This window comes from Mastacembelus armatus, chromosome 24, assembly GCF_900324485.2.
Source record: "Mastacembelus armatus chromosome 24, fMasArm1.2, whole genome shotgun sequence".
Classification (NCBI taxonomy): domain Eukaryota; kingdom Metazoa; phylum Chordata; class Actinopteri; order Synbranchiformes; family Mastacembelidae; genus Mastacembelus; species Mastacembelus armatus.
In genome coordinates this window covers 5,137,322-5,151,674 of record NC_046656.1, presented here as the reverse complement: position 1 = coordinate 5,151,674, position 14,353 = coordinate 5,137,322, and the positions used below count along the sequence as shown (strand labels likewise).

The following is a 14,353-nucleotide window of genomic DNA, read 5'->3' as shown; positions in this document are numbered from 1 at the left end:
AACCAGAACTAAAAGGGCAACAGTGTATTATTGTTATTTACATGTCAAAGGTGTGCACATAACTCCAGTCCCTCACATTAAAAGCATCAGCAAAATATCCTATAATTCTCAACAGTCTTTAATTTACTGTTAGTTGAAACACCTGCATCCCTCACTGATCTCAGTTATGTTTATTACATCCAGTTATTAATGTTAGGTGAAGAGTGGTAATATAATTTTTCTTGGAATTGTATCAGACAGTAATTTTACTTTGAATAAAACTGCATATTAAACAAATTAATTTAAAAAAAATAAGGCAATCCTAAACAGTTTTAAAATATATATATATATATATATATATATATTATTCATTGTTCAGTCCCTCCCCTTTTAATCACTGAACAGAAATCTCTATTAATGTACCACCCTAAACATGCTAAATGCACTGATGCATCATGAAATGACCAGGCTGTAGCTAAACTCCACGGTGGTAAGAACCCCTTGAAATAATTTGGTTTTCTGCATAAATTTGCCTTAAAATGTGATCTGATCTTTATTAAAGTCACAGCAGTAGACAAACATGGAGTGCTTAGACTGATAATACATAAATAATTCTAATTCCCTATGTCTTTATTGAACACACCTACTAAACAGCCACAGTGCTGGGAGAAAATCTAAGTGATCCCTTGTAATTAGTAGTTGGTCAAACCACCTTTGGCAGCAGTGACTTTAAGCAAATGCTTTCAGTTGCTGTGGATCAAACCTGCACAATGTTCAGGAGGAATTTTTGACCAGTCCTCTTTACAGAACTGCTTCTGGCCTGCTTCTGCTTCTGGAGACACATTTGTAGGACGCCTGGTGTGAACAGCTCTCTTGAGGTCATTCCACAGCATCTCTGTGGGGTTATGGTCTGGGCTTTGATTAGGCCACCCCAAAAGACACATTTTACTTTTTCTGAAGTCATTCTGTGGTGAATTTATTTTGATGCTTAATGTCATTATCCTGCTGCATTACCCAACTTCTTCTAAGCTTCAGCTGGTGGGCAGCCACACTGATATTATCCTGGAGGCTATTTTGATAAAATTGGAAATTCGTTCTCGCCTCAATAATGGAAAGTGATGCAGTGAAGCATCCCAAATAATGATGCTCCCTCCACCATATTTCACCTTTTGGATGACGTTTTGACGTTGATAAGCTACCCTTTTCATGCCATACATGGTGCTCAGTATTCTTCCCTAACTATTCAAGTTTTGTTTCATCTGTCTACAAACATTTTCCCAGTAATGTTGTAGATTGCCAAGGTGCTCAGGCAACTTTTGAAGAACAGCAGCTTCCTCCGTGGTCCTCTGCCATGGACACCCTGCCTGTTCAAAGACTAATGTATAGTAGACTCATGAACAGAGGTGTTTGCCACCTGCAGTGATATCTTCAAGACTTTAGCTGTTACACGTGGGCCTTTCTTTACCCCACTGAGGATTGTGCGTTGGAGGGATTGTGGCTGAGCGCCCACTTTTAGGAAGAATAAACACAGTACCTAACTGTCTCCATTTATAGTTTGTCTAACTGACGGATGCCTAAAAGCTCTGAGGTGACTTTGCATCCCTTTCCAGATTTATTGTCTGTCTTCACAGATTTCCTTTTGCAAGACATGGTTCATGTCAGTAGATGATTCTTATGAACAGCAAACTTAAAATGTCTGAGTGTGTTTTATCCATTGAAATAGGTCTAACTGATTCTCTGCAGGGTGTTTGGGAGGGAGACAGAACTGATTTCATTAACTGGACTCCAGCTGTGCAAAGTATTGACTCAAATTAGATTTGGTTGAAGTTACTGGTCTATAGGTTGACTTACTTTTCCCTCCAGCTCTGTGAATGCTTAATATGTGTGTTCAGTAAAGACATGATCATTTAGAATTGATTGTTAATTATCAGCCCAAACACATCGTGTTTATGTATTGTTGTGACATAGATGAAGATCAGATCAAATTCTATGGCAAATTAATGCAATTGTCATGGGATGGATTTTTATTTTGGTTCTTGAGTTCCTGTATGGCACCTAAGTAGTCTTAGGTAGCTTTATGTTTGATTTCACCTGCGTTTTATTAGTCCTTTGTTTTGCAGTCTATTTATACCTCCTTCGTGTTCGTATCAGAAGATAGAGTTTTTATTTCTATGCCAAGTGGCGGTGTGTTTATGTTGCTTGTCTGTGCCGAGTGGCGTTTGTTCGGACAGAGAATTTGTCTGAGACTGAGCCCTGGTCGATCCAGGGAAGAAATAAAGAACTGCTGATCCTGCATTTGGGTCCTACACCTTCTCCTTTATCATCCCTCACACCACCACTTCCTGACAGCAATTAATTCAAAGGGGTTTTCTTGCCACGGTATACAAAGGTAAAAAGTCTAACATGACTAAACACGTTTACAGTATCTGCAGCTAACAACTCATGAGTCAGCTGCATCATTAGAAACACAGTGTCAAACAGCCAGGCATACAGTAATGTACATATACAGTAGAGTATATACAGTAGCTTTGTGTGGATTTACTACAACAACAGATCCCCTTCAGTAATCCTCCCTGACAGTGACTGTTGTTACAGTCCACTCAGGTCTGCTTTTGGCTTGTCAGCATCTTGACTCAGCTAGCCATACTGGGCAGTGGGCTCACTGCTACAGGCTAGAGGCTGTTACATAACCCTTGCAGAGGCGTAGGGTGGGAGGATGGATGGAGGCACATCAAGAACCTCTGGTATGGGGGTGGGTGGAACATGGGGAATGGAGCAGAGAAATGGCAAGACGCTTAGAGGATGGAGTCTAGGCAGTGGTGCAATGCGAAGCACATGCCTTATTCCTGTGGTGCAGATCAGAGCATGGTAGTCACTAGTACAAACATACAACTATAACAGTCATGCTGGAGCCATGAAAAGTATGCTGCTTGGTCTGTTTCCCTACAGCTCATACATATATACATGTCAGTCCTGTTGCTCTTCCTCTCACATGTACTAACAACATAAACCATTAACTTTCATATTAATTTTGAAAGAGGCCTTATGACCTTTGGCAGCAGCATATTTCCCATGATTAGCATTTCACTTTTTATTTGTTTTTAAACATGCCCACAAAGAAAACTGACAAACAGCCAGGCACCTGCATAAAGATGATAATCTAACCAAGAACAAGACCCAGAGAATTTGGATAGTCCTGTGGCCACAATGAGAGGAAGTCCTGGCAATCAGACAGCAGGATAACAGCACTAACTACCATACATCAGCACAGTTTGACAATGGAGGATTTTATCCAGCTGCAGCAAAAATAGTTATAAAGGGCCGGAAGAGTTGGTGCACAGATAAGCCTGGCCTTCAGGGAGCAAAACAACCACAAAGCTCAGTGACAGAACTGATGTTGTTGGAAAGGAGACGGTGGTTCCCCCTCTTGTTCTGTGTTTTGTATGCATTCTGGTTATTTTTCCAATCAAGTACTGCTCACATTAGCAAATTCATATTTACAAATTAAGATTTTTTTTCTTAAATCAAATTCATGGGTCAGTAACTTGTGAAACAGGACTTAATAACTGTAAAATCTTTTACCAGACTAACTGACCAAATTCCTCAAAGCAGACAGTAAGCACATTTTTAATTTTAGTTCAACAACAGCCCCCCACAACTTTACTGAGGCTGGAATGAAATCAAGTTCAGAGTTCAGTGATTAATAAATTGACACTTCCAAAGTGACAAATCACCAGAGACAGGCAAAGTGTGAAAGACCAGGCATGCTCTGTGATCGCTGCAGATTTACAAAATATGATGTCCAGCCACCACATTACCATCAAGGATTGCTGGAGATTATGTAAGAGTAAACAACCAGATTTAAAGTAACATGGATGCCCGAACTGTGTTTCTGTTTTGTGAATCCAGTGTATCTGGCAGGAGATGTTTTTAAAGAAATCAAACATCTTAGCTAACACTCACTCAGACTGTATAATCTCAATCAGTCTTTCATGATCGTTATGTGGAAATAGCCTCTTCCTGGATCATCTGACATCAAAGCAGTGATGGCAGTAATCAAATTAAAGTTTTCCACATAATCTGATATGTTGTTTGGTTATTTATACTATTTCCTCAAAAAGCAAAGGCACAAATTTTGCTCACTTGGGAGTCACAGATGCAGAGAAAAATAAGAGCACATACAAAAGGGATGTGGGAGTTTGTGGTACACAGTCAGATATAAGAGTGGGAGAAAATAAAGTTTTTTAATCTGATGCGAAAGATCTGATGTTTTCTAAGAACTTGCATGGATTCACAACAATTCATTTCTAATCTGGACCACATTGATGTGAAACAGAATGTAATCAGAGTCACTGCAGTGAAAAACATAAGTCACACTAGATGATTTTATGTCCGATTTTCCCCGTCCTGTGATCGTTAGGGCATGGCCCAATTCAAGGCTTGTTACAAAATTTTTTTGTCCAAATAATTCCCAAGTGTGTTCAGTGTCTATACAATTATTTTAAAGCACCTCATCAAGTCGAAGCCTTGGTTGTAAATATCAGACATGTTTAATATTTATGATTCCCAATCGGGGAGGGTCCGATGGAATACCCTCAATAGCCAATGAGAGCATGAAGCCCAGGAAGCATCACCAACCAGATGTTGCATACTTTTACAGCTCACAAGCTACTTTGTAACTTGTTCTGAAAAGTTCAAATGTATATACATAAGGCTTTTGTCAAACAAGAAGCACTGATTGACCTGGATTGTAAAGTTAGATATGAATCTACTGAAACATAATGATAGTTCCACTGACATTTTCAGTATACCAAGTGTATAGTTTTATCTCTTATCAGTGTGTCACTATCTCTGGCTACATGCAGTTTTGGTAAGTAATGAAACTACAAGTAATGTCTGTGCACTTGAAACAATGCAAATTTAATTCCTGCTATTATATCTTCATAACTGGGACTATAAGACATACAATGAGATGGCCTGTGTTCTGGCTCCAGCCTGACTTTCAGCTACAGAGAATGAAATCATCATCTAACCAAAGCACTGTGGGAAAACAGAGGTGGGGAGAATATCACAGGAACCATTATTGTTGTAGCTAGGTTAAAGGGTAGACAGGCGTCAAACAACATTTGGAATTCAGGACATTCTGATCCTCAGGCATTACAATTAGGCTGCTCCAGACAATCAAAATCATAATAATATACCACGCCAAGACAAAACAACACCCACTCTAAAATAACATGACTCTGGTATTTGGAACAGCTTGATGTGAGACGTGTGGCAGGCTTCAGAGAGGGTGATGGTGCATCCATACATATAGGTCTATAGCTACAGCATATTGCCAAGCTACCTGGCAACCATGATAGAGTTTCAAACACAATAAACTTGAGTTTTTGATGGGAACATATTTTTCCAGTTTTCCAATTTTTAATTCAGATTATTATATGTTTAGATACTGTAGCTAATTAATTCCTATGCATCATTTTTTAAATAAATGCCTGCACACAGACAAAAAAGAAATTAACTGCTTTGTGCTAAATTATTATAGATGTAATCATTTTTTATGCTTCACTGAATGAATACACATTATAACTGGCAATATTGATCTTTGGAATGCAGATTAATAGACAAGAATACTAAGGTTTAAAAATAAAATTAAGGAAAAGGATAAAGTATAGATACAAATTCTCAACTAATCCCCATGTGTGGAAACATCAGCCTCTCCTGGGTAGCAGCGTTTCTGTGACGTTAACATTGTCCAGGATGAAGTGTGTATGTAAAGGAAAAGTGCAGCAGTGAATTTAATATAGCTGCTCACCAGATCCCTGTGGAGCACCCAGTTGGCATGGAGGTAATGGATCCCATCCAGAATCTGATACAGGAGAGACTTCACCATCCCTCGGGGCAGCTGCATGGGCTTCTTGTTAGCCTTCGAGGCGCGGTGGAACTTGATGATGTGCTACAAGGCAGAGAAAGGTTTTCATCTCAGGTGTGTTTGTAGAGTGACACATGTCAGCTCCGACAGTGTAGCTACAACATTTATAAGTACATCTCCTTTCTATATGCAAAGATACAGTGATTTAATTATGTAACCTCAATGGCAGCTGTTGGTTACAAAAGGTTTTCTGAGACTACAATATAGCAGGACACCTGAATGTCATCCAGTTTAAGAAAGAAAGGGCATCTCTGGGTCCTGGCTGATTACTAAACAGAACTGTTTGATAAATTAGACAAATTTAGCATTAAGAGATTATTGGAAAATAAGTTGATTGCTGCCCAGTCCTATTGCAGCCCGTGGACCGTATCTGGATATTTGAACCACAAAAGAAAGCTCAAGTCTACCTTTTATAGCACGTATCAAAACTCTTGACATGGATTCTTCATATATCCAGTGTAGATAACACTGTAAGAACAAGGCTCATGTAAAAAAACATCATGCTAACATCTAATTCTGAAGACAGACAAATGGGAGATTATTCGTATCAAAGCTCATTATCTGATTAAAATTCATTTTGTTTTTTTAATACGTCCTGAATGGACAAATTAGTCTGATGAAACTGAAATAACAAGCACAGAGAATTATTGTGTCAGTCCAAGCACTTACATCCAGAGTGGACTATCTATTATTATTGTAGGATGGAAATTTTACCCATAAATTTGTTGTCCCTAGAGGTGGAATGCCATTATGGTGGTAATCCCCTCATTTTAAATTTAGCCAAGTTATATAACACAAGATCTTTTTAAAAGCCTAACTTTTCCATATATAGGGAAAAGTGTAAAAAGTGAAAAGATGACAAAAAATGACTCCTCTGAAGCTGCTGTAACTTTCTGTGTTTTTATTAAATGCATTTTTAAAAAAGTCATATTGAAAACATATTTTTACCATAGTAGTGTCATGCCCAACAAACAATGCTGGAAAAAAATACTCATGGTTGAAATGGTTGAACCCACTTGCCAGCATTCCACTTGCTAGTGTCAGGAAAACATGAATATTAAAATATGAATGAAACACAGGTTTTCCGTGACACTACAAGGTAAAGGATATTAGTTTATATTATGGGACATGTGCTGTTGAATGTAACACTGGCACAGAGAGACTCACCCAAAGATCATGCTCGGCATAGTCGAAGAGGAGCCAGACCTTTCTGTCACTGTGGGACAAGAATACTTTCTGCAGGGCAATCACGTTTGGGTGCTTCAGTTCTCGTAACAGCTGGAAAACACGGTTAATGTTGAATTAATTCATAAGATAATATGAATACAATCCAAAGAAAATGTGATGAACAAAGTTATAAACACAAACCTAATGAAATACATGCCCTTTGGAAGATACTGAATATATCTTCATTAACATTTACCTCCACCCAATCAAAATTTGAGTCAGCAACCATATATATGCAGAGTGAAATACTGTATTTAATTTTAAATAGTAGATTACTAGTACCAAAGCTCTGTACAATTTGCTTAACAACATGAACTGATTAGTTCATTGTCTGATTAAATTCAAAATGAATTTTGCTTTTTTTAATACATCCTGAATGGACAAATTAGTCTAATGAAACTGAAATAACAAACACTGAGAATTATTGTGCTAGTCAAAACACGTACATCACTTAGAATATCTATTATTACTGTAAGATGGAAATTTTATCCATAAATTTGTTGCCCCTAGAGGTGGAGAGGTGGAATGCCATGACGGTGGTAATCCCCTAATTAGTTATATTCAAGTGTGTATGTATATATATATATATATATATACTAATTATTAGACAATATTTATTAACCAATATCAAGCACCACATTAGAGGTAGTTATTTAAAGGTTAATCAGTAAGTTATATTATAAAGTGAGAGTAGATGTCCAATTTAAAGTGAATTTAATCTACTGTAGCAGCTTTAAATGAACAGTACAGAAACTTTTGTTTTCATTTAGTGGTGAGCCCCTGGCTGGAGCAGCAGCAGAGGGCCTAATGGAGAATAGCAGTGATTACATAATGGAGGACTACAGCTCCAGTTAATGCTGCACACTCCTCATTCAAGGTGCCCCTCTCCCTTGTGCAAATGGTTCATTGGTTTCCCCCTGACTTCCATTTGCACTGTGCCATTTCCTGACATATCACAGGCAATCCATACTCAATCATACCCTTTAGACAGGCTTCCATGTCTGCAGGGTGTTTGGGAGGGAGACAGAACTGAAACAGTAAGCAGTGAATCCCACTCACTAGATGAATTATTCATTTGTACAGCCTGTCATGACGCTGACTGTACTTCAACACAGATGCTCAGACCTTTTAAAATACTATTTTTGCAATAAAGGATCTATTTTCAATTAATCCATCCATCCATTATCTATACCTGCTTATTCCTATTTAGGGTCACATGGATCTGCTGGAGCCTATCCCAGCTCTCTTTGGGTGAAAGGCAGGGGTCCACCCTGGACAGGTCCCCAGTCCATCACAGGGCCACATAGAGACAAACAACCTCACACACTCACACTCACTCCTATGGGCAATTTAGAGTCACCAATCAACCTGACATACATGTTTTTGGACTGTGGGAGGAAACCAGAGTACCTGGAGAAAACCCACACAAGCACAGGGAGAACATGCAAACTCCACACAGAAAGGTCCCTGATGGGTTTCAAATTCAATTAGTCTGAATGAATCAACCCCCCTCAGTCATAAAAATTGTCATGTTCCTCGAAGCACAGGTCGAGGTGGAGGAGTAGCCGCAATCGTCCACTCAAACTTATTATTAAACTTTCATCCTCAGAACAGATATAACTAATTTCAGTCTCACTCTTAGCCTCTCACATCCAAACTAGAAAACACAAAAACCAGTTCTACTTGTCATTGTGTACCGTCCACCTGTCCTTTACTCAGAGTTTTTAACTGAATTTCCAGACTTGGATTTAGTGCTTAGATCAGATAAAATCATTATAGTGGGAGATTTTAACATTCATGTAGATGTTGAAAATAACGTAATTCGTAATAAACGTAATAAAGTAATTCTGTTTTAAATAATAGCAAATAAATAATAATAGACACTATTGACCACAACATCTTAATACAGAGACTGGAGTATGTGACTGGTATCAGAGAACAGCGTTAAAATGGTTCCAATCAATTAAATTAAAATGGTGTGTAACTTTGCTAAATTAATGTCGGACTCCGTAGTTTTCTCTGGACCCCTCCCCAATCTGACCAGCGATGACATGTTTAGCCGCATGTCGTCGTTCCGTCGCTGGCTGTCTAGGTGGTGTCCAGCAAACGATGTGGGCTTCATAGACAATTGGGCCACTTTCTGGGGAAAACCCGGTCTGATAGCGAGAGATGGCATCCATCTCACTTTGAATGGTGCAGCTCTCATCTCTAGGAATTTGGCCGAGTTTCTTAGCCGACCTAAAGCCTGACAATCCAGGGTGGGGACCGGGATGCAGAGACTCAGTCTAAAACGCTTCTCTGCAGTTTCCTTAGAGCCGCCGCCCCCTTCAAACCACATAGAGACTGTGTCTGCCCCTCGAACATATAAATCAAACAAATCAGAAGTTAACAGAAGAGGAGTTATTCATAAAAACTTAATAAAAATTAAGACCACTCCTCTTATTGAACAGAAAAACAGAACTGTCAAATGTGGATTATTAAATATTAGGTCCCTTTCTACTAAATCTCTGTTAGTAAATGATTTGATAACTGATCACCAAATTGACCTACTTTATCTTACTGAAACCTGGTTACAGCAGGATGAATATGTCAGTCTGAATGAATCAACCCCCCTCAGTCATAAAAATTATCATGTTCCTCGAAGCACAGGTCGAGGTGGAGGAGTAGCTGCAATCTTCCAGTCAAACTTATTATTAAACTTTCATCCTCAGAACAGTTATAACTCATTTGAGAGCCTCACTCTTAGTCTCTCACATACAAACTGGAAAACACAAAAACCAGTTCTACTTGTCATTTTGTACCGTCCACCCTGTTTTTAACTGAATTCCCTGACTTCCTGTCTGATTTAGTGCTTAGATCAGATAAAGTCATTATAGTGGGAGATTTTAACATTCATGTAGATGTTGAAAATAACAGCCTCAGCATTGCATTTAATTCTATATTAGATTCAATTGGTTTCATTCAAAACGTTAATAAACCCACCCACTGTTTTAATCACACCCTTGATCTTGTTCTGACCTATGGCATCGAAATTGAACATCTAATAATTTTCCACCCAAATCCTGTTTTGTCAGATCATTCTTTAATAACTTTCGAATTTAAAATGATGGATCATGCAGCGTCTGGAAGAAAATTCCACTACAGCAGATGTTTATCCGACAACGCTGTTAATAAATTTAAGAAAATGATTCCATCTTTATTTGCATCTATGCCAAGTATAAACATAGTGGAGGGCAGCTGCCTTAATCCTACTCCCTACCAAATTGATCATGTTGTTGACAGCGCTGTAACCTCACTGCGTGAAACGCTTGATTCTGTAGCCCCTCTGAAAAAGAAGTTAGTGATTCAGAGAAGACTAGCCCCATGGTATAATTTACATGTTCGTACCTTAAAGCAGGCATCACGAAGGCTGGAAAGGAAGTGGCGTTCCACAAACTTAGAGGAAATTTTTCTAGCCTGGAAAAACAGTCTACTAACATATAAAAAAGCTCTCCGTAAAGCCAGAACTGCATACTATTCATCACTAATAGAGGAAAATAAGAACAATCCCAGGTTTCTTTTCAGCACTGTAGCCAGGCTGACAAAAAGTCACAGCTCCGTTGAGCCCAGTGTTCCCTTAGCTCTCAGCAGTGATGAATTTATGAGTTTCTTTACAAATAAAATCACAACTATTAGAGATAAAATTCAGCAGATGCTTCCTATACCTGCAATAAATGAATCTTTTACTACAGTAGCTCTTGAATCATCTGTAGGACCTCAGTTATGTTTAGACTGCTTCTCTCCTATAGATCTCTCTGAATTTACATCAGTAGTTGCTTCATCGAAATCATCAACGTGTCTCTTGGACCCCATCCCGACTAGACTGCTTAAAGGCACCCTGCCATTAATGAACTCATCTTTATTGGACTTGGTAAATTTATCTCTAGTATCAGGCTACGTACCACAGGCCTTTAAGACTGCAGTAATCAAACCTTTACTCAAAAAGCCTAGTCTTGATCCAGGTGTCTTGGCTAATTATAGACCAATATCCAACCTGCCATTTATTTCTAAAATCCTAGAAAAAGCTGTTGCTAAGCAGCTATCAGACCACTTACACAGGAATGAACTATTTGAAGATTTCCAATCAGGATTTAGAGCACATCATAGTACAGAAACAGCACTGTTGAAAGTTACCAACGATCTTCTCTTAGCCTCAGATAATGGACTTGTTTCGATACTTGTCCTCCTAGACCTTATTGCAGCATTCGACACCATTGACCACAACATCTTATTACAGAGACTGGAGCATGTGATTGGTATCAGAGGAACAGCGTTAAAGTGGTTCCAATCCTATTTATCGGACAGATTCCAGTTTGTTCATGTCCATGATGAACCTTCCACACGAACAAAAGTTAGTTATGGAGTTCCACAAGGTTCTGTGCTAGGACCGATTCTGTTCACCCTGTACATGCTTCCTTTAGGATATATCATTAGGAAGCACTCTATTAATTACCACTGCTATGCGGATGACACTCAGTTATATCTATCTATTAAACCTGTTAACACAAACCAGTTAACCAGACTTCAAGCCTGTCTAACTGACATAAAGGCTTGGATGACCAGTAACTTTTTACTTTTAAACTCGGAGAAAACAGAAGTCATTATATTTGGGCCTAAAAATCTCAGAAATAACTTTTCTAAAATTATAGCTACTCTAGATGGCATAGCCCTGGCCTCCAGCACTACTGTAAAAAACCTTGGAGTTATTTTTGACCAGGACATGTCCTTTAACTCACATATAAAACAAATTTCTAGAACTGCATTCTTTCACCTGCGCAACATTTCCAAAATTAGGAACATCCTGTCTCAAAATGATGCAGAAAATCTAGTCCATGCGTTTGTTTCCTCAAGGCTAGATTACTGTAACTCATTACTATCTGGATGTCCTAATATCTTAATAAAAAGCCTCCAATTAATCCAGAATGCCGCAGCCAGAGTCCTGACAGGAACTAGCAAGAGAGATCATATTTCTCCTATATTGGCTTCTCTTCATTGGCTCCCTGTAAAATATAGAATAGAATTTAAAATCCTTCTTCTCACATACAAATCCCTTCATAATCAAGCTCCTTCATACCTTAAAGACCTCATAGTACCATATTATCCCAATAGACCACTTCGCTCTCAGAGTGCAGGCCTACTTGTGGTTCCCAGAGTTCTCAAAAGCAGAATGGGAGGCAGAGCCTTTAGCTATCAAGCTCCTCTCCTGTGGAACCAGCTCTCAGCCTGGGTTCAGGAGGCAGACACTCTCTGTACTTTTAAGGCTAGACTTAAAACCTTCCTCTTTGACAAAGCATATAGTTAGGGCTGGCTTCAGGCAACCCTGAACCATCCCTTAGTTAGTTATGCTGCTATAGGCCTAGACTGCCCGAGGACCATCGGTGCACTGAGCTCCTCTACCCTACCCTACCCCCCCTTCTCTCCCACCTCATGTATATTCCACCATTGAATGTTACTAACCTTGTGCTCTCTCTCTCCCCTAGTTTGTGCTCTCTCCCTCCCTCTCTCTCTATTCTCTCTGTACCTTCTGCAGGTGTCCCTGGTCCTGGAGCTGTTTATCGCTGATGTGCAGTTACTGGCCCCACCAACTTGCAGTGTCTATTTGTTGTTTATTGTTGCTGTTCTTTTCTCTCTGCTCTATCCACTCACCCCAACCGGTCGAGGCAGATGGCCGCCCAAACTGAGCCCGGTTCTGCTGGAGGTTTTTTTCTTCCGTTAAAGGGAGTTTTTTCCTCTCCACTGTCGCCAAGTGCTTGCTCATAAGGGAATTGTTGGGTTTTTAGTTTTAGTTTTTGTAAAGTGCCTTGAGATGATTTGTATTGTGATTTGGCGCTATACAAATAAAATTGAATCGCTATACAAATAAAAATTGAATCCTATTTATCGGACAGATTCCAGTTTGTTCATGTCCATGATGAACCTTACACGTGCACAAAAAGTTAGTTATGGAGTTCCACCAGGTTCTGTGCTTATTACTATCTGGATGTCCCAGTATCTCCATAAAAAGCCTCCAGTTAATCCAGAATGCTGCAGCCAGAGTCCTGACAGGAACTAGCAAGAGAGATCATATTTCTCCTATATTAGCTTCTCTTCATTGGTTCCCTGTAAAATACAGAATAGAACTTAAAATCCTTCTTCTCACATACAAATCCCTTCATGATCAAGCTCCTTCATACCTTAAAGACCTCATAGTACCATATTATCCCAATAGAACACTTCACTCTGAGTGCAGGTCTACTTGTGGTTCCCAGAGTTTCCAAAAGTAGAATGGGAGGCAGAGCCTTTAACTATCAAGCTGTGGAACCAGCTCCCAGTCTGGATTCAGGGGGCAGACACTCTGTACCTTTAAGGCTAGACTTAAAACCTTCCTTTCTGACAAAGCGTATAGTTGGGGCTGGCTTCAGGTAACCCTGAACCATCCCTTAGTTATGCTGCTATAGGCCTAGACTGCCCGAGGACCATCGGTGCACTGAGCTCCCCTACTCCTCTCCTCCCTTCCCTTTCCCTCTCCTCCCCCCTCACATGTATATTCCACCATTGAATGTCACTAACTTTGTGCTCTCTCTCTCCCCGAGTTTGTTCTCTCTCCCCGAGTTTGTGCTCTCTCCCTCTCTCTCTGCACCTTCTGCAGGTGTTCCTGTCCTGCCATCTGATTGGCCGCCCAAACTGAGCCCGGTTCTGCTGGAGGTTTTTTCTCCCGTTAAAGGAGGTTTTTCCTCTCCACTGTCGCCTTGTGATTGCTCATAAGGGATTTGTTGGGTTTTTTTGTTTTTTGTAAAGTGCCTAGAGATGATTGTATTGCGATTTGGCGCTATACAAATAAAACTGAATTGAACTGAATTGAATTGAATTAATCCATTCACACAAATCTCAAATTACATTAGTGACCTGCCCTCTTAACAGGACCGTATTAATATTGTATAGGTAATTATTAGATAAAGCATTTCAAGCAAACAATTTGCTTGATTGTTCAAATAAAAATGAAAACCTGTGAGAGAAGTACAAATTCCGCCTGCCATTCTTTTGCACAGGTGGCTAAAATGTATATTTGTGCAACTGTTGGTTCTAGGAAGTTACAAAAAGCTAAATTAGATTATTATAAATCAGATGGCACTTTATTGATTTGTCACTTTGTGCAGGAACATAGCTGATGATAATGAAAGATGTGTTGTGACAATG

At 39.4% G+C, this 14,353-nt stretch overlaps 1 protein-coding gene across 2 annotated transcripts in view; it reads right to left on the bottom strand.

Annotated features, from left to right (window-relative positions):
• cdk19 (cyclin dependent kinase 19) overlaps positions 1 to 14,353 on the bottom strand; it is a 51,247-nt gene that overhangs the window by 19,643 nt on the left and 17,251 nt on the right. For both annotated transcript variants that reach the window (XR_003296353.1, XM_026318748.1), the window contains exons 3-4: positions 7,079 to 7,189; positions 5,795 to 5,935 (exon numbers count right to left, since the gene is read on the bottom strand). Coding sequence is in view for 1 of the 2 variants with exons in the window: in XM_026318748.1 (XP_026174533.1) it covers positions 5,795 to 5,935; positions 7,079 to 7,189 (252 nt within the window). In the remaining variant the exon portion in view is untranslated. The remainder of the gene's footprint in view (positions 1 to 5,794; positions 5,936 to 7,078; positions 7,190 to 14,353) is intronic.